Source organism: Cyprinus carpio, chromosome B19 (genome assembly GCF_018340385.1).
Source record: "Cyprinus carpio isolate SPL01 chromosome B19, ASM1834038v1, whole genome shotgun sequence".
Taxonomy (NCBI): Eukaryota; Metazoa; Chordata; class Actinopteri; order Cypriniformes; family Cyprinidae; genus Cyprinus; species Cyprinus carpio.
This window is the reverse complement of record NC_056615.1, coordinates 14,582,258-14,605,440: the sequence shown is the minus strand read 5'-3', so window position 1 is coordinate 14,605,440 and position 23,183 is coordinate 14,582,258. Positions and strand designations below refer to the sequence as shown.

Here is a 23,183-nt window from a genome sequence, read left to right as displayed (position 1 = left end):
AGACTGATAAGCAAATTTGTCCTGTGTATTAATTGTTTGCTGTCACATAATGATGATGCCCATCTGGTACCTGCATGGTGCTTCACCTACCACTATATCACTATTAATAGACCTGCTGTATAAAGTGTGTCCTGGTATGTGAGTGAGTGTGTGTTGATATGAGTTCTGGTTTGAGGACCCTTGTCAAACAGAAGACGGATGACCATTTTGTTAATTAATAAGCCAGTTGGTGAGAGTGTTGAGATGTGTGTATGTGTGTTTTTGTGACTCACCTCCTCCAGCAACACTTCTCCTTGGACACTGCAAGGCTGTCAGCCTCTCAGTCAGCTGGGCTCGGCTCTCAGCACTGTTGTTGTTATTGTTTATCTGGATGCCATTTTGCTTCATCAGCTGCATCAGCTCTGACTCCAGTGTAGCAATCTAAACAAGACAACACGTGTTATAGTTTTTATCCAACACACATATGGATTATACAGTATAGAAGTCTCTTATGGTCACCAAGTACAGTAAAACAGTAATATTGTTAAATATTCTTTAAAATAACTGTTTTCTATTTTCAGATATATTTCATGTTATTTATTTTTGTGATGGCAAAGCTGAATTTTCTCTGCAGCCATTACTCCAGTCTTCAGTGTCACATGATCCTTCAGAAATTATTCTAATATGATGATTTGCTGCTCAAGAAATATTTCTTCATTCATCATTGTTGAAAAACAAGTTCAGTTGCATAATATTTTTGTAGAAATTGACACTTTTTTTGTGATTCTTGGATTAGAGAACAGCATTTATTTGAAATAGAATGCTTTTGTATAATTATATTATATTATAAAGATTTACTGTCATGTTTGATCTTAATGTGTCCTTGCTAAATGAAAGTATTAATTTCTTTCAAGAAAAAAAATAAAAAAATTAAAATAAAAGGATAGTATAATATAGTATATATTATCAGTTAAACAGATGTGCCTTCCTGCCAGCAGATGTACAGTACATGTTCTATACAAGTTCTATATTTTCTTCTAACTTCTGTTACTGGTTGTCCAAACATATTGTCAAAGGTGGAATTCACACCCACTGAAGTGCACATTAAAATAGCCCACCATTTATGACCTTCAGGAGATCAATACTGGGTGTTACCTAATTAATATTCAAACTGACAAGGTCTATAATGTTTTAATATCGTTCCTATGCTTTGTCTCATCCAAATTTCCAGCAAAACATTTAAGAATCTTGCTCAGTTGCAATATACCTTTTCCACATGGGCTCAAAAACTGACTTAAGCAAACAGACTCGAATGATTTCACAGTACAAGACAGTTGCCATGAAATGCAGTGAAATGCACTGACATATGTGTGTGTGTGTGTGTAGATAATTACCCTAACTTGAAGACTCTGGATTTCAGCCAAATGAGCTTTTTCCGCTTCCTCCAGCCTCTTCTTCTCTGCATCCTCCCTCTGAGCAAACTCCATCTCTCTGAAAGCAAGCAAAGACAGAGATTTGGCGAAAGGACAATATTGTTTGTGCTCATATATGGGCTGAGACGGGTTTGCATGGACCTATTAGTCTGTTTCAAAGGGCTTCCAGAGCAGAGAACCTCATTATCAAGCAAATAAAAAAAAACAAATCCATCAAACTTCTCTTACAATGGAGTGCCATGACTGCTAACTCAGGCTTGTCGGCAGGGATTGACAGCGACTCTGCAGTTAACTATGGCAATAATGCCTGAAGGGAAACCACAATTAAAGGCAGTCAGGCTCCAGAGGAGAGGAGCTGTGATAGAAATGACCACAGGGATCAGCTCACACATACTTTTAGGCTTGAGGAATGCACACTGAGATTCTCACACAGACATCATGAAGACTAATCTCACAGTTCACAGTTATATAATCGCAACATATCTTTTCATTTTATAACCTAAGCTGCATTTAAGTACAAAATCTACCCTGTTGAAAAGGCTAGTGATTTGGATCTTCACCATGCTAATGGACCAGCTACGCCAGCATATACATGGTCCAGCACGACAGCTGTTTTACTGTAGAACAGACATTGTGTGTAAATGACTACAAGCCATATCTTGTCACCAGGGCTCTTTGCCAACACATAGAAAGCTGCCTACGTACAGAATCACAAAAGGTAGATAGTACAATTATGCAGATTTCTTAAGACTTCTTTTTGTTCAATCCAACATGGCATGTATCATTTGCGGAGAAGCCATTCCCATAATGCACTGTAACATGACCAAAATCCATCCTAGATTGTGGGCAAAGTGAATGTTAATTATAAATACAATTAATTCAGTTAATTTAAGAAAAAAATACTATTATACAGTATTTTGCATCGGAGGAATAAATTACATATCAAAAGATATTACAATAAAAAACAGCTATTTTAAATTGTAATAATATTTCAAAATATTACAGTTTTTACTTAATTAAATAAATGCAGCCTTGCTGAATATAAAACATTTAACTGAAGACAAACTTTGAAGAATGGTGTATATACCTGTATGTACAGTAAATGTTTCCAGTGTGGGTTGCCTGTAAGGTTCTATGATGGTTAGGATGCTACTGTACCTAACATGGCAGCTCCCTATGTAGGCAGCAGACAGCAAGGCAACTAACAGAGTTTAAGAACACCACTACTTAAAAAACTCAGAAGCTCTTATACTGTCATTCATGGTAATGAGCTCATTTGTGGTCTTTTGTGAAGACCAGCAGCCATATAATCAAGATCCCTCTCTTCAGCACTGCGCTGGTATTATAATTACCTGAAATGTAATTACTATTCTCTATGAATTCTCTTATGTTTAAAGGACATAGTTAAAGTATGCGTCGATCATCTCAGAATCTGTACCTCTGCTGGAAGTCCTTAATAAGCTTCTTGGCCTTGTTGTACTTCTTTTCCAGGGTCTGATACTGACTCTGGGCCTCCTTCAGATGCTCGTTGACCGTATGGCACAGAGTCTGAGCCTCGATCCAATAGCTCTCCAGTTTTAGCATCCTCTCCTTATTGTCCTCAATGCTTTGCTTGAGCTGCGTCTTCTCTCTCTCCCACCTTGCCTTCTCTTTTTCCACTGCAGCCAGCTATATAGAGAAACAGGATGGAGACAGGATGGGAGGAAATGAAGGTAAAAATCCCACAAAGTCAATAGAGCATATAGTTAACTGTTTAAATGGACATTAAAAGCAACAGGACAACAAAACCGACCCAATTTACCAACTTAAGAAATGTTCCTGTGCATACTACTTTTATTTTACAGGAATGATACATTGAACAACAGAATGAAAAATACACGTCAACATGTCTTCATATGAGATGGAGGAATATAAATAGATTTGTTCACACCATGAACAAGCCGTGACTGTCTACACTGTCATTTCACAAGTGATGAAATCTGACTTTTGTTCAGGCAGTGTAGTCAATATCCGGCGCATCTACAGTACATGGGTTCCTATAATAATGATGTAAACATCAGCACTATGCCAAGAGATTTTCTCAGACAACAACTGAGAGTTGCCGTCAGTGTGGAAAGCTAACATTTTTGATTCTTCTCATGTCTAACATGACATTTGCCACTGAATTCACAAGGTGCTTTAGAAAAGGTACTTTAAGCATTCATGCATATACTCTCCAAAACCGCTGACTCATTCACTCATTCACTATTCACTACAGAGTGAATGCCACTAGCTCTGAGAAAAGTGTGAGTAAAAAAAGGTATATTTGGAGATCAAGATGCACCATGTTCTGAATGACAAAAACCCTATTTGGTTCGCTGTTTTTGCTGTTCAGACTACAAAATACAAAACAGATTTGAGTCGGTTGCAACAAAAACATCTGATTTTTGCCAGTGTTGTTTTTGTTAACTAAAACTGAAACTAAAACGAATACAATTCGTTTTTAGTAAATAAAGAAAGCTAAGATACAATATGTGACCCTGGACCACAAAACCAGTCATAAGGGTCAATTTTTCGAAATTGAGATTTATACACCTATACACAAAGCTGAATAAATAACCTTCCCATTGATGTATGCTTTGTTAGGATAAGACAATATTTGGCTGAGATACAACTATTTGAAAATCTGGAATCTGAGGGTGCAAAAAAAATCTAAATATTGAGAAAATCGCCTTAAAAAAAGTTGTACAAATGAAGTCCTTAGCAATGCATATTGCTAATTAAAAATTAAGTTTTGATACATTTACAGTAAAAAATTTACAAAATATCTTCATGGAACATGATCTGTACTTAATATCTTAATGATTTTTGGCATAAAATAAAAATCAATAATTTTGTATTTTTGACTATTGCTACAAATATACCCCAGTGACTTAAGACTGGTTTTGTGGTACAGGGTCACATATAAATATTGTATTTTATTATATAGTTATAATACATATAAACTATAATATATACTATAACTATAAAATTAAAATTAGACACTATGCCTTAGCATTCTACCTGAAATAAGTGTAAGTACTAAAATTATTAAAACTAAAACAATAATTAAAACTAAGTAGAAACATTTTTAATAAAAATTAATAAATATGAAAAATGACAATATAAATATAAAACTAATTCAAAATATTTATAAATATTATAACCATGTATAATAGTAAATAATACTAAAATAATTGTTTTTTTTGTTTGTTTGTTTTTGTTTTTTAGCTGCCATTCTGAGTTCAGGTGGGTGCACTTTTCTTTTGCTTACTTTATAAATGATTACAAACAAAAAAGTTTGAAGTATAAAGGAAACTTGCAATAAAACCAGTTGTTCTTTTTCTTCAACATACTGCAGATTCCAGCTGGGGAAAAACATCCAATTTGTAGCTTTCTGTTAGGGGAAAAAATATTAGCAGATACAGTAGCCTCTTACCTTGTTCTTGAGTTTCTGGATCTCAGCTTCAGTGACAGTGTGTTTAATCTGCAGCTGTAGACACAAAGGGATAAGAGAGAGTAGAAGAAAGATGAGTGGATGATCAAGGACAGTCCTCCTCTCAAAGGAAACTGACCAGAGAGGCTCTCTCTGCGTGACAACACTCTCTCTCTCTGCAAATCCAGACTCAAGAGAAAGAACAGCAGAGAGCCAGCACGAAATAGACAAATAGACAACTGAGGAATTTGTGAATTCTGGGACACAGTATTTACACCATTTCTCGCAAAAGAATATGGATTCTCATCGGCAGCAATTGAGTGCAGATAAAAGAATTTATTACAATTTATAGTTTATTACAATTTAAAATAAGGATTGTAATACATTTTAATGTAATTTATTCATATTTAGCAGTCATACTTAGAAATGATTTCAATATGTTGATTTGTTTCTCAAGAAATATTTTGTGAAAACATGATTCTTTGATGATTAGAAAGTTCATAAGATAAACTATTATTTAACATAAAATAGCTCAAATTTATTGCCAAAACAATGACAATAATCTGTATTTAGACAGCAAATAAAGCTGACAGCTGAATTAATGTTTAGTTTGACCTTTTCAGGTTTTCTAAAGGTTAAGTAGTTCCTTTCATTGATCCATTTAAAAAAAAAATGCACGCAATCTTGGTTTACCTCACGAAACTTCTGATAAAGTTTGGTGGCATCCAGTTCTGATGGCGAGATGATGTCCTCGTTTTCAGGTAAATCGAAAACCTCAATGGCCACATCTCTGTCTGTTCCTGTCTGACCCGCCTCCTCCTCCTCATCCGTGGCATACTCCCCAGTCTGGGCACAGGGCACATGGGAATATACATCCACACTGCATTTACTGGAGCAATCAATGTGAAGGGTTTCTATTACATTGTGTGTGCAGGATGCTGTATTTTTTTTAAGAACAATACAGATACTAGACCATTTCATATCCTAAAAACCTGATTTTTAGCTTTTATAACTGGTATGCTTAGCCAACTGAAATGTGAACTTTACCTCGATTTGCACAGCTCAACAAAATCTTAGGACCACAAGTCTTTTGACTTGAGCTAGTAAACAACAACCTAACAATCCACAGAACACCGTAACAATCATGTAGCAATGCTCTAGCAAGCACTATGAACATCTGAGTGATTGCAAAGCAATGCGTGTATAAAACTGAAAAATTGGGTCCGTTTCTTGATATGGTGTTGTTTATGTATAAAATAAAATACTGTTCGACAATAAAAATTTCTTATGGTTATCAATGTTGAAAACAGTTGTTGCTTAACAACTGCTTCATGCTTTATTGTGAAAACCATGATACCTTTTTTTTTTTTCAAAATCTTTGATGAATAGAACTGATCCCAAACTTTTGAATGGTTTTGGTCTGTTATCTTTTCAAAATAAAAGAGATTCATGCAGCATCTATTTCTCCTGCTTGCGTGTGGATCTGCCAAAGTTATTTTAGGCGAATGGATGTGCAGACACACACAGACAGGTTGGTTCTGCTTGACTGGGATTCGGATCTGGTTGCAGGGCAGGGCTGTTCCCTGGGAGGCCTTCTTTCCAGATCAAATTATTCTGCCTGGCAGGAGACCATATATAACCCTGTCCTACTGTACTGCTTTAACCTGAGTGGTCTCAATTGTGTCTCCTCATCTCTCTCTCATCCCCTCACACACATGTTAAATGAGAGGACACGAAGCGTAGCACACAGACTCCATATCATCAGCATGATATTACCTCTCAGATACTCTCAAGGGGCAAATTAGCTCATTTTGGAGTGTCATATTCAATTAGTATATGTGTCACCATCCTTTTAACACGCTGGTGGTTGCAATACCACACGTTTGAGGAAACTAATTGCAAGAATATCATATACAGAGGCACAGAGAGACACACTAAAATAGTTATTAAGGTCTCTGTATTAGATAACAAAATAATTTCTGTTTACTATATTTCATATTATAGTAAAATTCAATAATATTTTGTCTAAATAAATCAGAAATAAAACACTAAAAATGTAAATAAATTGTTTTAAATGCTACATGTGAATTTGGGAACATTATAATGTACAGTAAGAAAATGGATATACATTTTTGAGATTTTCTTAAGATTTTTTAGAGATACGTTTAACTGTTATGTGCTTTTAAAGATTAACTTTATGTGACAGTAAATGTAAAGTAACTAAATGTAAAAATATTGGAAAAAGCAATTCTGTGTCATATATATTGTGATATATTTAATATAATAAATATGATGTATACACTATCGTTCAAAAATTTAGGATTAGTAAGATTTCTAATATTTTTTACAGAAGTTTCTTGTGCTCATCAAGCGCTGTATTGATTTGTTTAAAACTACAGAAAAAACCCTGTTATTTTGTGAAATATTATTGCAATTTAATATAACAGTTTCTATTTTAATATCCTTTCAAATATAATTTATTCCTGTGATGCAAAGCTGAATTTTCAGTATCATTACTTCTGTCTTCAGTGTCACATGATCCTTCAGAAATCATTCTAATATGCTGATTTATTATCAGTGCTGGAAATAGTTGTGCAGCCATATCGCTATGCAGCCCAAGACTGGTTGCCCACTGAAGCTAAGCAGGGCTGAGCCTGGTCAGTACCTGGATGGGAGACCTCCTGGGAAAACTAGGTTGCTGCTGGAAGAGGTGCTAGTGAAGCCAGCAGGGGGTGCTCACCCTGTGGTCTGTGTGGGTCCCAACCCCCCAGTACAGTGACAGGGACACTATACTGTCAAAAAGCAGCATCCTTCTGATGAGACATTAAACTGAGGTCCTGACTCTCTGTGGTCATTAAAAATCCCAGGATGTCTTTCGAAAAGAGTAAAGGTGTGACCCCGGCATCCTGGTCAAATTCGCCCATTGGCCTCTGACCATCATGGCCTCCTAACAATCCCCATATCTGCTGATTGGCTTCATCACTCTCCACCAGTAAGCTGGTGTGTGGTGGGCGTTCTGGCGCACTACAGTATGTCGGATCATCCAGTTGGATGCTGCACACTGGTGGTGGATGAGGAGATACCCCCCTCACAATGTAGAGCGCTTAGAAAAGTAGAAAAGCGCTATATAAATGTAATGGATTATTATTATTGTGCTGCTTCATGTTTTTTGGAACCTCTAATACTTTTTTCAGGATTATTTTATGAATTAAAAAAAAAAAACAGAAAGAAACAGCATTTATTCAAAATAGAAAAAGTCTGGAGTCAGTAAATGTTTTTCCTTTCTTTATTTGAAAGTAATAAATACTTTTATTCAGCAAGGATGTGTTAAATGGATAATAAGTGATCGTAAAAACTCATATTGTTAGAAAAGATTTTCATTTTAAATAAATGCTGTTCTTTTTAACTTTTTATTCAAAAGATAATCCAAAAAAAGTATCAGTTTCCAAAAAACAAACAAAAAAAAACAAAACATGAAGCAGCACAACTGTTTCCAGCACTGATAATAAATCAGCATATTAGAATGATTTCTGAAGGATCATGTGACACTGAAGACTGGAGCAATGATGCTGAAAAATTCAGCTTAGATCACAGAAATAAATTACATTTTAAAGTATATTAAAACAGAAAACCAATATTAGATATTAAAATAATATCTCACAATATTAAATTTTTTTCTATATTTTTGATCAAATACAGCCTTGATGAGCACAAGAGACTCCATTAAAAACATTAAACAACTTACTGATCCCAAACTTTTGAACGGCAGGTTATATGTATATTATGTGTATATTATATTATATGTAAATTATATAATATATATATATATATATATATATATATATATATTATATATATATATATATATATATATATATATAAATTATGATATATATATATTTATTTATATTATATATATATATATATATATATATATAAATTATGATATATATATATTTATTTATATTATATATTTATTTAAATTTTTTTAAATGTTCAAAAATTACATTTACCAAAATTTTTAATTATTAACGCGATCAGTAGAACAGACAACTAATGTAAAAATGGGGAAAATTTGCAATATTGTCAGCAATAATGTAAAAATGGCTCAAAAAATTAGGTTACAAAACGATCTATCATTATATAGTTTGATATTATGCTGTGAAATTCATATATTTATAAGTGTGGCTGAGGCTACTGTAGGTCCGTTCCATCACCACTAACCTTTCCTAACCTTTCTCGGATGTCCTTATAACCAGCATATCCTACAGGACCCTGCTGTTTTAAGGCCATTTACTGCTGGCAGGCAGCTTGTGAATGGTTTTGGCAGCTGCTAATCCACAGCACAGCAAGATTTCAGGCAAGTTTACACAATTTTGGCTCAGTGAACACACCAGCCCCTAAACTTTCATTTTGTGAGGCCTCTCTCGCATGACACTGATATGACACATTTAAACAGACATTGACATGTGCTGACACTCAAGCACACACACTCGGCACATTTGCACGAACAAACACCCATCCACCCACACGCAAACATGCTAATCTTTTAGCAGGGACTGCTACATTCATTACAATTCCTTACGGGCAGCCTGTCTGCTGGGAGAAGCCGCCTGTGCCAGAATTATAAAACAGCGCTGATCGCACAGCCATTTCAAGAGTACAGTCTGCATCCAAGCCAGCCGCTACACAATATCCAGACATTACCGCAGAGGAGGAACAAATAAAACCATGTGGGTACATTAGAATGACATCAGCTAAATATAAAAATGTGAGATTTTGATGCATTCTGAAATCAACACACACATCCAGTCAAAATGTTCATTTAGATTCTCACTGACAAATAATGAGAGGCATTAAAAATTCACTCTTGCATTTGTACGGGCGAGTCTTGCATCATTCTGCGCCACACAAGAGACTATAATGCTAAATTGTCCGTGTCCTCCAAATCACAAGGTAGAAAAAGCCTGGTCTACTGAGGTAATTATTTCTGAATCGTAGCGGGCAATTAATTCAACGCTTTCTTCAGTCAGTCATCAGAGCTTTCATATAGAATCCCACCGCTGTGACAGACCTGCATGCATTATGGTAATGCACCGCTCTAAATCCTTTGAAAACAGATCGCAGCACAGTCACAAACGTGACAAAAGACTTGTGGCCCTCTTGTTTGGAAAGCCAGGCCGCCCCACACTCTGCTAATGAGAACTGAGCAATAACTGCTCAGTGACTAGTAATATAACAAACCCCATCAACTCTCCATGGAGCAGAAAGCTGCCACTGTGGGTGTTTTTCCATGAGAAGCTCTCAAAAACCTTAGCACACTTAGTAACAGTGCTGAAATCGAATTTGTAACACAGGAGAAATATCATGCCTACTATATATTATTATGTAGTAAGACTGATTATTAGTGTCCGAAAAACAAAATATCAGGTGGGATATGATCAATTTTATACTTTAAAATAGTATTTTTGTTGAACTAAAGTAAAATAAATTTGTCAAATTCAGAGAGGAAGAGATGAACGTTTAATAATGATAATAATAATAATAAAAATAAACTTGAACATATTTGGCAAATGTGTTAAATTATTTTGTTATACTTTTATACATATTATTATTTGTATTATATATATATATATATATATATATATATATATATATATATATATATATATATATATATATATATATATATATATACTGTATACACACACTAATAATAACATACAACAAGGAAATACATATTACTAATGTTACAAATGATTAGTCCTACTTTGCTTTTTGAAAACCTTGTCAAGGGGAAACAATTGACATGTTTTAGATTTAGAGATTTATCTATTATTTATATTTTATATTCAAGTTTGTTTTTTTTCAACAGGAAGACTTAAATAGATGGAGCAACAAGTGTTTTTGTGGCACTAGAGGAACTATCCTATCTTTCCAGCAGCAAATTTAGAAAAATATGGTCAAATGTAGGACACCGTGAGAAGAAATTATACAAAAGATATGCTGATAAACCAGAACTGCATGCAAGCCTACAGTTTATAGTATTATTTTGGTCACACTTTATTTTAAGGTCCAAACCATTAACTATGACTCAGTAAACTCCTAATTTGCTGTTTATTAATAGTTAGTTGGTTGTTGTTAAGTTTTGGTATTGAGTAGGATTAGGGACGTAGAATATGGTCATTCAGAATATGTGCTTTATAAGTACTAATAAATAGCTAATATGTAAATAGTAGGCAGGCTGACAAAATAGTTAATCGTGAGAATTGGTCCTTATACGAAAGTGTTACCATTATTTTTAATATGACTGAACAGGTTATAGCTAGGTTTTGACTAGCAAAACTGCTTCATCCTGCTGCACTTTGATGTGACAAATTGTAACACGTTGAGGCTTGTAGCATGGACGAATCATGGATAATAGATTTGAACCTGCTCCAACTGGCTTGTGACGGTTGATTACTCTGTTCAGACAGTCGCTGACACGCTCACACAAGCACTGATGTGAGACCTGTTGTGTGCTCACCTCGTCATCATCAGCATCATACTGGACGTACTGTTGCTCCATCACCTCTCTCTGACGTCTCTCCTGCTCCAGAGTCTGACTGATGAGTTGTGCCACCTCGCTCTGCTGTCCTGGACGCTCTCGGCCAATCACAAACCTGCAAAGACACATTAAATACCAATGAGGGGGGGAGGGGGGCTTTGTGAACAAATGCAGTTTGGCAGAGGCTATAAAAGATTATGGTTATTGATTTTAAAATGGAGACAAAGAACAGAATAGGCTTTACATAAATGAGGTGGGTATAAAAATGTGGAAGGTGAAATTACATGTCATTCAGTAAAATAGAGAAAGGTATAAAACCCTTCTTTTCTGTTTCAGTGAAGTGAAATATGTCAAGCTCTTTTCTTGCAGTGTCTGGCTTCAACAAGCGTTTTCGTTCTCACTTCATTGATGGATTGTATCTTTTATAATACACCCTATAAATCAATGACTGTGACAGGAGGTAATTCTTGCGAGGTCAGTGTGATAAATGACTGTGACAAAGTGAACATAACTGTTTAAAAATGTTAACAATTCTACTTGAGAAAGTCAGGGGGAAAATTACTGCCGAAATATTGAAAACTTGAAAAGGAAAGTTTATTATAAAAGGTCAAGTTTGTCATTTCTGCACCATTAGTGGCATCAAATAGAATGGCAATTGGTTAAATATCAATCAGTAATCTCTGAATGTGAATGACCTGCCTTACAATACTGAGTAACAATAAATTCAAATAATTTAATAAATAAATAATCAATAACTCAATAACAAAAATTTAAATGTTAAAGTTACTTTACCTGTGAAAAATACCTGTACCTGAATATGTGGTGTACTGGGTGCTATTTTTAAAGACCAATCAAGTGGTGCAGTTCATCGGTGAACCTGATATTTAAGCACTAACAACTGACTAACAGAAAAACTGAACAGATTTTCTCCTTAAGACATCAGCCTACAAATGAATTACATATAGATGTCTATGCATATGAAAGTAGTGGAAGTTAGTTAGCGAAAACTAGATATAATGGTTTTAAATGTGGATATTTTTCTTACAAAAATCCACCACTTCACTTCAGAAGGCTTTTATTTAAATTCCGTTGTTACACAAACACATAAATTTTTAAGATGGATGGATGCACTTTTTTGGTCTTAAAGGGGTCATATGATGCTATTTTAAATATCATTTTTTTTTATGTATTTGGTGTAACAGAATATGTTAACATGCTTTAATGTTCAAAAAACACATTATTTTTCAAATACTGTACATTATTGTAGGTCCTCTATGCCCCGCCTCTCTCAAACACGTCGTTTTCTACACAGCCCCTTCTTCCAACAAGCACAGTCTGCTCTGATTGGCCAACTGACCCAGTGGCTACTCTCCTAGGTTCACAAAACTGTCGTCCATAAAATGCGTTGCAAATAAAGTGCTTTTGTTTTCACACAGAAACACCCAGCGTCTCCCTGACATGGCTGCATCAACACTACTGCGGTTCCTGAAACCACGCCTTCTTTCTTTGCATGAACATTTGGGCGGCATTACGCAAATATTTGCACATTGCGACGTAGACATGTGGGGGCGTGTTTGAATGAGCCGTTTTAGCCCGGTCTGGATCAGCCTTCCCTATTAGATAGAATAAATCCTTTTGTGGGGGACTTTCAGCTTTGTAACTCTGCGGATCTTATACATGCACAAATAGCTACATAACACACTAAAGAAAAGGAAAAATAGAAATTGCATCATATGACCCTTTTAAAAATCTCGACCACCATTCACTGCCATTATAAACCTTTGAAGAGCCAGGACATTTTTTAATATAACTCTGATTGTATTCGTCTGAAACAAGAGAGTCATATACACCTAGGATGGCTTGAGGGTGAGTAAATCATGGGGTGAACTATCCCTTTTAGTTGTTTGACACAATAGTATGGAATTTTAATATATGCCATTTATCAATTATAAGTCATAACATGAAAGGAGTGGAAATGTCTAATAATTAAAAAAAGACAATTCCCTCCAATAATATTCACCGCATCCTCTGCATTGCACAATCCATGTTTTGGAGAACCAGCAGGGAAGCGCTCAGCATGGAGTCCTAATAACTCTGCATTAGGCACAGATAGGGCCCAAATTTGATCTACATCTGAAGCAACAACTGGGCCAATACCGTGTCATGCCAAGCATCTCTGCTGCTTCTGCAGAGCAGCTGACCTGGAAACAGTCCTCTCTTCCATCTCGATACCACACGCAGGGATCCCAACTGCTCCGGGACAGAGCTTTATTATTGGCAAAATCCACCAGTATTATTCACATACATCTGGAATGACAGGACGCATTTCAGGATATACACATCACCTCACCCAGTGGGGAGGCATTCCTGCAAACTTGTTATAAAAATCCCTAGACTCTGACACTGAATCATCACAGCAATGAATCGCTCTTAAAAGACTGTCAATCTTCATATATTTATTGGTGGTCACTGGTGCAGATAGAGTTTAAGACCTGCCTTAATTCCTACAGTAGGTTAAATATAGCACAAATTCCAAATCTGGGCCACACTGCCTCATCGGTGAGAACAGAGAGAAATAACCAGCAGGAGGGAATAAATCAAAACCAGGAAAGGATAGACAGCTAAAAAACAAAAATATGGTGAAATAGTACATTTCCTGAGACCTTTGTAGTACTAGATGATTTGATGTTTTCCAGTTAAAAATGACAATATAAATATATGAACTATATAAAATTATGTATTATATTATATTATTATAGATCATAAAATATATTAATTATATTATTTCATATTTAAATGTATTACACATACACATATCTATCTATCTATCTATCTATCTATCTATCTATCTATCTATCTATCTATCTATCTATCTATATTACATGAATTATATTTGAAAATATTTAAACATACAATTCAAGATATGAAAAACACACCTTTGCTTTTAGAGTATCTTTCATTTCAGTTTTCATTTTAAGGAAGTTTTTTATGTGTTTTTTTTTTAATGGAAAATAAGACAAAAGTACTGATCAAGAAAGTTATTTTATGCGGTGCAGACTGTGTCAGTATAAGCCTGGCTATGAAATCCTATGACTCAAGAAGGCTCTGTCCCTAAAAATTAATCATTTATGAAATTCATACAGGTTTGGAACAACTTGAAGGTGACAGAATTTTCATTTTCATTTTTGGATGAGCTATATAATTATATTAGGCAATTACATAAAGCCTTTAAAATAAACATACATTTGAAAGTTAAAGGTAAATCAATTTTTTCAGTGTGTTTATATTTACAGAGGAAGTATAATACACCACTGACAGCATCTTTTTAAAAACAATACGCTCCATCATGCTGTGCAGCTCTATTGTTAATGAAGAGTCTTGTTTTCTCACAGTGTGAAGTACTCCTGCCGGCCGATATGCTTTTCAAAGACATGCTCTGTGCTGTCTAGTCTAAGGGGAGTTTAGATACACTAATAAGAAGTCTGTGTTTTTCTCAGAAGAATGCTGAGTGGGAGGGAAAGACGATGGCATGTCATGCTATTTCATACGCTAATAATAACACTGGTCACTGTAGCAGCTTGCAAGCTACAGTGAAGATGTGGGGATGTGAGGATCTTGTGGACAGCATTCAGGGGCAAACCTGGGATTAATGAGACATAATAAACAAGCAAAAACGGTTGTAGATATCTAGCATCTTACCTAACCACTCCCTGTGTGTTTCTCAGGACAGAAGCAGCGAAGCTCTGAGTTACTCCCACCAGACTGGTGCCATCAACCTCCACGATTTGATCATTCACTTTAATTCTGTGGAAAATGAAGGTGGTTATGTTGTAATGCTTGTTACAGTGACACTATTAGGACATTGTGCAAACTCTAAACCAGGTTTGCATGATACTGTCTGTATGAATACTAAACAGCATTTTTTTCTGACATTCTGAGATGACTTTTTTTTAATAAAACCTTAATTATGCTCTGCCTGAGGCCTTCTCATCACTCTGCTATGATTAATTTTTTCAGTGCATCAAATATGCTTATGGATGAAGGACACAGTACATCCTGGGACAGGGTTTCCTGGAGTTTGTAAACCACTAGAGTTTGACACAGAACTCCAGTGAAATTGCGCTAAGTCTTTGTAAAGACATTAAGATAAAAGTACAGACACAAATGAAAGTTTGTAAAGACATAGTAAAGATGTGTAAAGATTTATTTCTGCATAATTACGACAGATATGACTTCTGTTCTGCCTTTTCAATGAAAAGACAACAGTATCAATAGTGAATTAAATTAATAATTCATAATATGTAATAATAATAATAATAAAAATACCAATTATTTTTCTATGAATATATTATTTATACTACTAAATTATTTTTTATAATATAGAATAATTAAATAATAATAATAACAACTATTAGTGTAGTCGTTTGTTTTGTATTGTTAATAATTAAATTAAAGGAATAAATTAAAAAGTATTTTCTACAGATACATTATACTACCATGTGAATGAACATAAAGTACATATATAAATAAAATACATTCATAAAGTTTTTTGTTGTTAATAATTCAATTAAATTAAATTACTAAATTTCTAACTCTACAAAAAGTTTTCTACAAATATATCTTTTATACTACATGAATAAATATAAATATTAAAATATTAGTGAACACTTCAATTAAATAATTTAGGTCATAGGACTAAAAAAGGACAAAAAAGGTTGAGAACACAATTTGTATGTTTTCAGTTGGTCTTGGGTGGTCACATTCTTTCATTTCAGCAGCTAAAGAGTAATAATGCTCACAAGACAGAAGAATTAATCATATAGGATTACAAGGACGAGTAAGCTCCTTAACAACATGTGATAATATTTTTTCAGAATGCTAGTGTTTGCATGAAGAGCTCCAACTGTGTGATATCTGTAATGAGCTTTGTGAGTTTGACCAAATTGCCTTGACCCTTGATTCCAGTCTGGATATCGAGCCCCTGGCAAATCCGTCTGTTATGCAGGCAAAGCAGACAGAGGGATGCTTGCAAGACTGAATCCTAATGTGCACCTAAAGAGTGTGGCGTAAGCACAGCTTGACCTTCACATGCATTTTTCAATGTCGCCAATATACTTATAATAAAGCAGGAAATTAGAGCTCCGACATGCAAAAAATAAGGACTCCAGTGCAAAGATTTCAATGTCACTGTTGAATTCTACATTGTTACACTTCGCTCAGAAACAGCCTGAGTTAATGGTGGAGGAAATTACATTCTGGCTATTGAATAGTCCTTTTGAAACTTGATTGCAAAGCTTGCAGTTGCCTGGTTATCTTGAAACAAGTAAAAATTTCTCAAGATTTCAGCAGGGTTTGATGCCACTTACTTAAAAAAAGATAAGACCACATTAAAAGTCTTAAATTGGAAATAAACAGCAAGATTTAGGACTTCAAGAAAATCTTTAAAGAAACATTATAATTGTAAAATGAATAAAAAATACAGTACTTCAAACTCTGCACTATTTCTAGGTCATTAATTAACACTAAAGTAAATTTGTGACACTGATCATGTGAATTATTATACGGGCTGCTTTCATTCTCATCCCTACCCTTTTTCTAGCATCCTGAGTTACAATCAGTGATAAAGCCTCAAGCTTTGGTTTAATTTTAGGCAATGTGCAAGTCTCATGAGCTAAAAAGAGCAAGGACAAGAAACCCATGATTTTCTATACTTTTTGACCAACAGAGTTGCTTTTCTACATGGAAAATACTCTATATCCAGAAAGTAGGGTGATATACACTACCGTTCAAAAGTTTGGGATCAGTAAGACTTGTAATGTTTTTTAAAGAAGTCTCTTCTGCTCATCAATGCTGCATTTATTTGATCAAAAATGCAAAAAAAAAAAAAAAAAAAAAAACTAATCTTGCAAAAATGTTATTAGAATATAAAATAATGGTTTCTATTTAAATATCCTTTAAAATATAATTTATATCTGTGATGCAAAGCTGAATTTCCAGCATCATGACTCCAGTATAAAAGTGTCACATGATCCTTCAGAAATCATTCTAATATGCTGATTTATTATCACAGCTTCCAAAAAAATAGTTGGCAGTACAACTGTTGCCAACATTGATAATTCTAATAATAAATCAGCATGTTGGAATGATTTCTGAAGGATCATGTGACACTTTTATACTGGAGTCATGATGCTGGAAATTCAGCTTTGCATCACAGATATAAATTATATTTTTAAAGGATATTTAAAAAGAAACCATTATTTTATATTCTAATAACATTTTGCAAGATTACAGTTTTTTTTTGCATTTTTGATCAAATAAATGCAGCCTTGATGAGCAGAAGAGACTTCTTTAAAAAACATTACAAGTCTTACTGATCCCAAACTTTTGAACGGTAGTGTAATACCAGTATATACAGTATGTCCTTCACTAAAGTATAGTGTGTATAAATACTAGTGCTGTCAAATGATTAATCACGATTAATCACATCCAAAATAAAAGTTTGCATAATATATGTGCATGTACTGTATACATTTATTATGTATATATTAATACACACTCATGCAGTGTATATTTTGAAAATATTTACATGTATATATTTATATTCATATATTTTATATTATATATAAATATTTTTAAAATATAAACATAACCTATTTTTCTTAAATATATACATGGCATGCATAATAAATATACACAGTACACACTCATATATTATGTAAACAAAAAACTTTTATTTTGGATGTTATTAATCATTTGACAGCACTAATAATACTAAAGTAGTATGTGCAGTTTAGCTGACCTTCCATCTCTCTCTGCTGCTCCTCCCTCTATGACAGTCTTGACGAATATGCCCAGCTTCTCCAGGCCTGCATCAGCACCGACCCCCATTCCTATAATACTGATGCCCAGGCCGTCCTCATCTGACATACACAGATGAACATACACAAATCAATGAAAGGAAAAATATTAGTGCTGGGCAAATGGAAAGAGTGACAGGACAAAAGAGAACTGGAGCGCTGCTGGAATCCCTTGTATCCTCTGGTGCTCTTGGAAGGGTTAAATGTAGAAAAAGATTTTGGAAAAAAATCCAAGTCCAGGCACTCAATAGGATGCAAAAGTTAAAAAGCCTTTAATAGTTGGGCTAAAGCATTAAAAACGTTTTTAATGCTTTAGCCCAACTATTAAAGGCTTTTTAACTTTTGCATCCTATTGAGTGCCTGGACTTGGATTTTTTTCCAAAATCTTTTTCTGGAAAGAGTGACAATTCAATAAATCATTGGATGTTGGATGAATGGATGCATGTTTACTGTAACTGATCAATATTCAAGGCTTACCATTGATTTACTTACAGTGCTCAAAATATGCAGATACATACAGAACATTTCCCTGAAAATGTATTTGTATCTATTTTTTTTTTTTTTAAAGAAAGCTTATAGGGAAGACAGGGGCTAGTTGTCACAGAGGCTATACTGTATCTAAATAACTATAAGGTTCTGAGTACAAACTGACTGAAAAAGACACAAGTGTGATGACTAGACCTAGTCTTACTTAAAAAAAAAAACTATCCTAAATGTTTAACCTCAGAGAAATCTCTTTGGTGACACTGCTATCCTGCTATTCACCTTTTTCCAGTTCCACAGGGAGAAGTTCCAGCTTCTCCACCCGTTTCTCCAGCTCATACTCAGCTGAGGATGCCACTGGGTCCACCTCTTCATTCCTCCGGTCGTAATCTTCATTGCAGTAGGTTTTGAACACCTGGTAGCCAAAAAAAAGTCAAAGCCAGTGTCACAATACTGAGGTTACATGACTAAAACAGCTGTGTAAAGCATGTATGAACCATACAGCTGTGTAAAGGATGTGTGAACCATACAGTTCTTAATACTGTGTGTGGTTACCTGGATGATCTACAAATGTTTTTCTGTTTTGTGATGGTTGTTCATGAGTCCCTTGTTTGTTCTGAACAGGTAAACTAAGCACTGTTCTTCAGAAAAATCCTCCATGTCCTGCAGATTCTTCAGTTTTCCAGCATATTTTGCATATTTGAACCCTTTCCAGCAGTGACTGTATGTTTTCGAGATCCATCTTTTCACACTGAAGACAATTGAGGGACCCAAACACAACTATTAAAAAAGGTTCAAACATTCACTGATGCTCCAGAAGGAAACATCGTGTTTCCTTCTAGGGACTCATAAACAACCATCACAAAACAAAAAAACAGCCGTAGATCATCCAAGTAACCACACACAGTATTAAGAACCAAGGATTCCCAAACTTTTGAAGGGGGTTATTTTAATAATTTCAGCTATTTTTCTTTGTCTTGTGGACTATATGTAAACATATTAAGTATAATATGAGTTTTTTTAATATGAGTTTTTTTTTTACGTAAGTAAAATATCTTACTCGACAGTACTAAATAAAAAATAACATATAGTAGTGTTTATATATATATATATATATATATATATATATATATATATATATATATATATATATATATATATATAGTGAGACAGTGATGCAATGTCTCTGGTTGCATTTGACAATCTTTCTCAAAAGTGCTTCTCGTCTGAAACACTAACTGTCATTTGCCATCTCCTCAGTGTAAGTGATGGTCCTGTGCATCGTGGTGTGAAAGGACAGTCACGCACAATTGTGTCCCCTAAGCAGGTTCTCGGACAAACATCGGCCCCATGCCAATGCTACACTTTCCTGCCTCCCCCTTATCTCTTTCCTTATAAAAAGGGTTCACTGGATAAGTTGTAGCTTCATGTTGACACAGAATCAGTTTCCCTGACCCAGATTTTACAGTATTTCATAAAAAAAAAAATAAAAAAAAAAATAAAAACCTTTCTATGGCGAGTACCAGGGTTAATATACATAAAAGCAAGAAGTTTCTCGTTCTCACCAAGGTTGCAATTATTTGATCAAATATACAGAGAACTTGTCTTCATGATCACCTCTGATCAATTAAATGATCTTACTGACCCCAAACAAGTGATCAGAAATATATGCATAAAATATTTATAAATAAAATATTTGATAAACAACATGTTTTAAAATAATAATTTTTGTTTTTAAATATTTCATTATATATATATATATATATATATATATATATATATATATATATATATATATATATATATATATATATATATATATATATATATGAAATCGAACCCACACTGCTCTACCACTGAGCAAATTAACATGCTGCATTCACCAGCAGGCAGCTGTCAGTGTGTCCAGCTGCCACCATGAGAATCATCAGCTTCAATTAAACCATGACTGATCATAGCAGAATCAAAGCTATCTCATCTGTGAAGAAAACCAATTAGAGTCAAATCTGACGTTTTATGCTAATAACAAGCCAAAACCAATGAATCCAAATCGTATGTGGTAAGAAGCACTACGAAACCAGAGCATAGGGTATCCAAGCACTGGGACAAAAGCAAGCATAATCTCTAGTGGACTTTACAGCATCAATAATGTAAACTGATCAACAGCTATGCATTATTGAGCAGTCACATTGCTGACCGAATGATTAGCTGAAGTGTAATGGCCCCTTCTTCTATAGTCCTTCAATAGATTTGTAGAAAATAATATTGGAAGAAAGGTCTGCACAGTGAGATGCTAACAGGTTTATCCTTGAAGATTCCCTACCACAGTTATAGACTCCTATTCAAAGATGTCAGGAGGGCATATCCAGAAACATTCCCTTGTGCAGAGGTATAACCTGAAAGTGAAGACATATTTAGAAACACCCATTTCTACATTCAGTGGATCTGTTCCAGAGTTTCCCTCACACCCTATTCTCCTGTTCTCTCCTGAGCTCAACCAACTATCACTGTGCTGACAGTCCACACTCCACAGCTGGCTAAAAAAGGCTCAGCAGCTGACTGTCTTTTGTGAATCTGCCAGACATGACAACCATGAGGGCTCTACGTAACAGACAAAGTGTGGGTAGTGCGCTGAAGGCTACTGTCAGGTCTGACATGCCATAGGAGAATATAATAATTCACATCTTCATTTGTATTCACTATAGACATCTATACAGTCGCTGTCTAGGACACTTTATGTTTTGTTTGAATATAATTACATGGTTTAATTTTACGTTTTAATGGTCATACATATGATAATATGAATACACAAAAAGGTTTGTCACCAGGCACCCTAATAAAATAAGCGTGGGCTTTGAAGCGTAATTTAATACAGAAATTTACCATTTGAGATTTTTAGGAAGACTGACATAAATCATTATGCAGTGATTAATTGAAAAAATAATACAGTACAAAAAAATTTAAAGGAACAAAATGACTGAAACAAATCATATTTGTGAATGATGCTTCTATTAAACCATATCAGACATAATGATAAACACTGCTGTTCTCATCAATGTTTTCATCACTGATAATACAAAAAAATATTAGAACAATGGCTGCTAAAAATCCATATTTGGCATCACAAGATATAATAAATATATTTTAAAACTTTGGAACAGTAGGTTATAGACAGATAAAAAATAGTCTAAAGGCTATATATATATATATATATATATATTAAGGCTGTCACGATATTAGATTTTTCATATAACGGTTATTGTGGCCATAAGATTTTAGCGATATAAAAAATATATCGATATATCGTGATATCTATGGAAACCTTGGGGGGAAAAAGATACCAGTCAAATTATTTTTTTGCTTTGTTTATTGAGTTTTTCTTTTTCACCCATCAAACATAAGGATACTGATAAACACAGGGCACAAGACTCTGGCTTTCTCCGTCTTCTTTGAAGCTCCTATGAAATAACAAGAGAGAAAATACTGTTAAGTTTTTAACTGTCAACAGTATGATAAATAATGGTAACACGTTACAATACGATGTCATTTGATAACATTAATGTATTAATTAACATGAATGAACAATGAACAATACATTTATTACACATTTATTAATCTTTGTTAATGTTAATAAAAATAGTCATTCATTGTTAAATGTTAGTTCACAGTGCATTAATGTTTACAAACACAACATGTGATTTTAATAATGCATGAGTAAATGCTAAAAAATTAACATGAACTAAGATTAATAAATTCTGTGGAAATATTGCTAATTATTATTTATGTTATTTATACATGTTAACTAATGTATTTAACTAATGTTAACTAATGAACCTTATTGAAGAATGACCGCAGAGGCATTAAGTGCATGGCACTGCGACCAACTTAACATTTTACAGAGTTTAATGTAGCAATGTGGTCCCTCAATTTTTCGAGATCAGTTTTAATTGTTTAACTGTTTACAGATTTGAACAAAGAAATAGAGTGTTACTACGCATAAGGCCGTAATGATTGCAAATACAAAAATAAGACGAGTAAATGCGGTACTTATTAAAATAATCACCCTTTACTTTAAATATATGAACACAGAAAACCGCTGTTAACAGGTTAATATAACGTTTCCCATTCTATGACTAGTAAAATAATGGCAACTTACTCTGACGAACACGACTCTCCTCGGAGCATCTGCGAGCACTGCGTCTTCTTGTTGTGTGACAGTGTTAGCGTTAAGACACAATACTGCCACCTGGGAGCTCAACCAGGTACTGGCGATGGAGTATTTACATGTCATAAGAGAACTGTTCATTTTAAATATTGTGGTTATCGCTAATACTGGTATATCGTCACACACTAAATTAACATGATATCAATAATTGTTGCTTTGAATATCACGGTTATCAATACCGGTCAATGTCAATACTGGTATATCG

The 23,183-nt window shown here is 34.3% G+C and overlaps 1 protein-coding gene across 10 annotated transcripts in view; it reads right to left on the bottom strand.

Moving 5' to 3' along the window:
• LOC109103048 (neurabin-1-like) overlaps positions 1–23,183 on the bottom strand; it is a 52,141-nt gene that overhangs the window by 10,720 nt on the left and 18,238 nt on the right. For all 10 annotated transcript variants that reach the window (XM_042744871.1, XM_042744870.1, XM_042744875.1 and 7 more), the window contains exons 3-11: positions 19,036–19,168; positions 18,213–18,333; positions 15,113–15,217; positions 11,393–11,528; positions 5,560–5,712; positions 4,870–4,923; positions 2,851–3,080; positions 1,374–1,470; positions 273–420 (exon numbers count right to left, since the gene is read on the bottom strand). In XM_042744871.1, the coding sequence (XP_042600805.1) occupies positions 273–420; positions 1,374–1,470; positions 2,851–3,080; positions 4,870–4,923; positions 5,560–5,712; positions 11,393–11,528; positions 15,113–15,217; positions 18,213–18,333; positions 19,036–19,168 (1,177 nt within the window). The remainder of the gene's footprint in view (positions 1–272; positions 421–1,373; positions 1,471–2,850; positions 3,081–4,869; positions 4,924–5,559; positions 5,713–11,392; positions 11,529–15,112; positions 15,218–18,212; positions 18,334–19,035; positions 19,169–23,183) is intronic.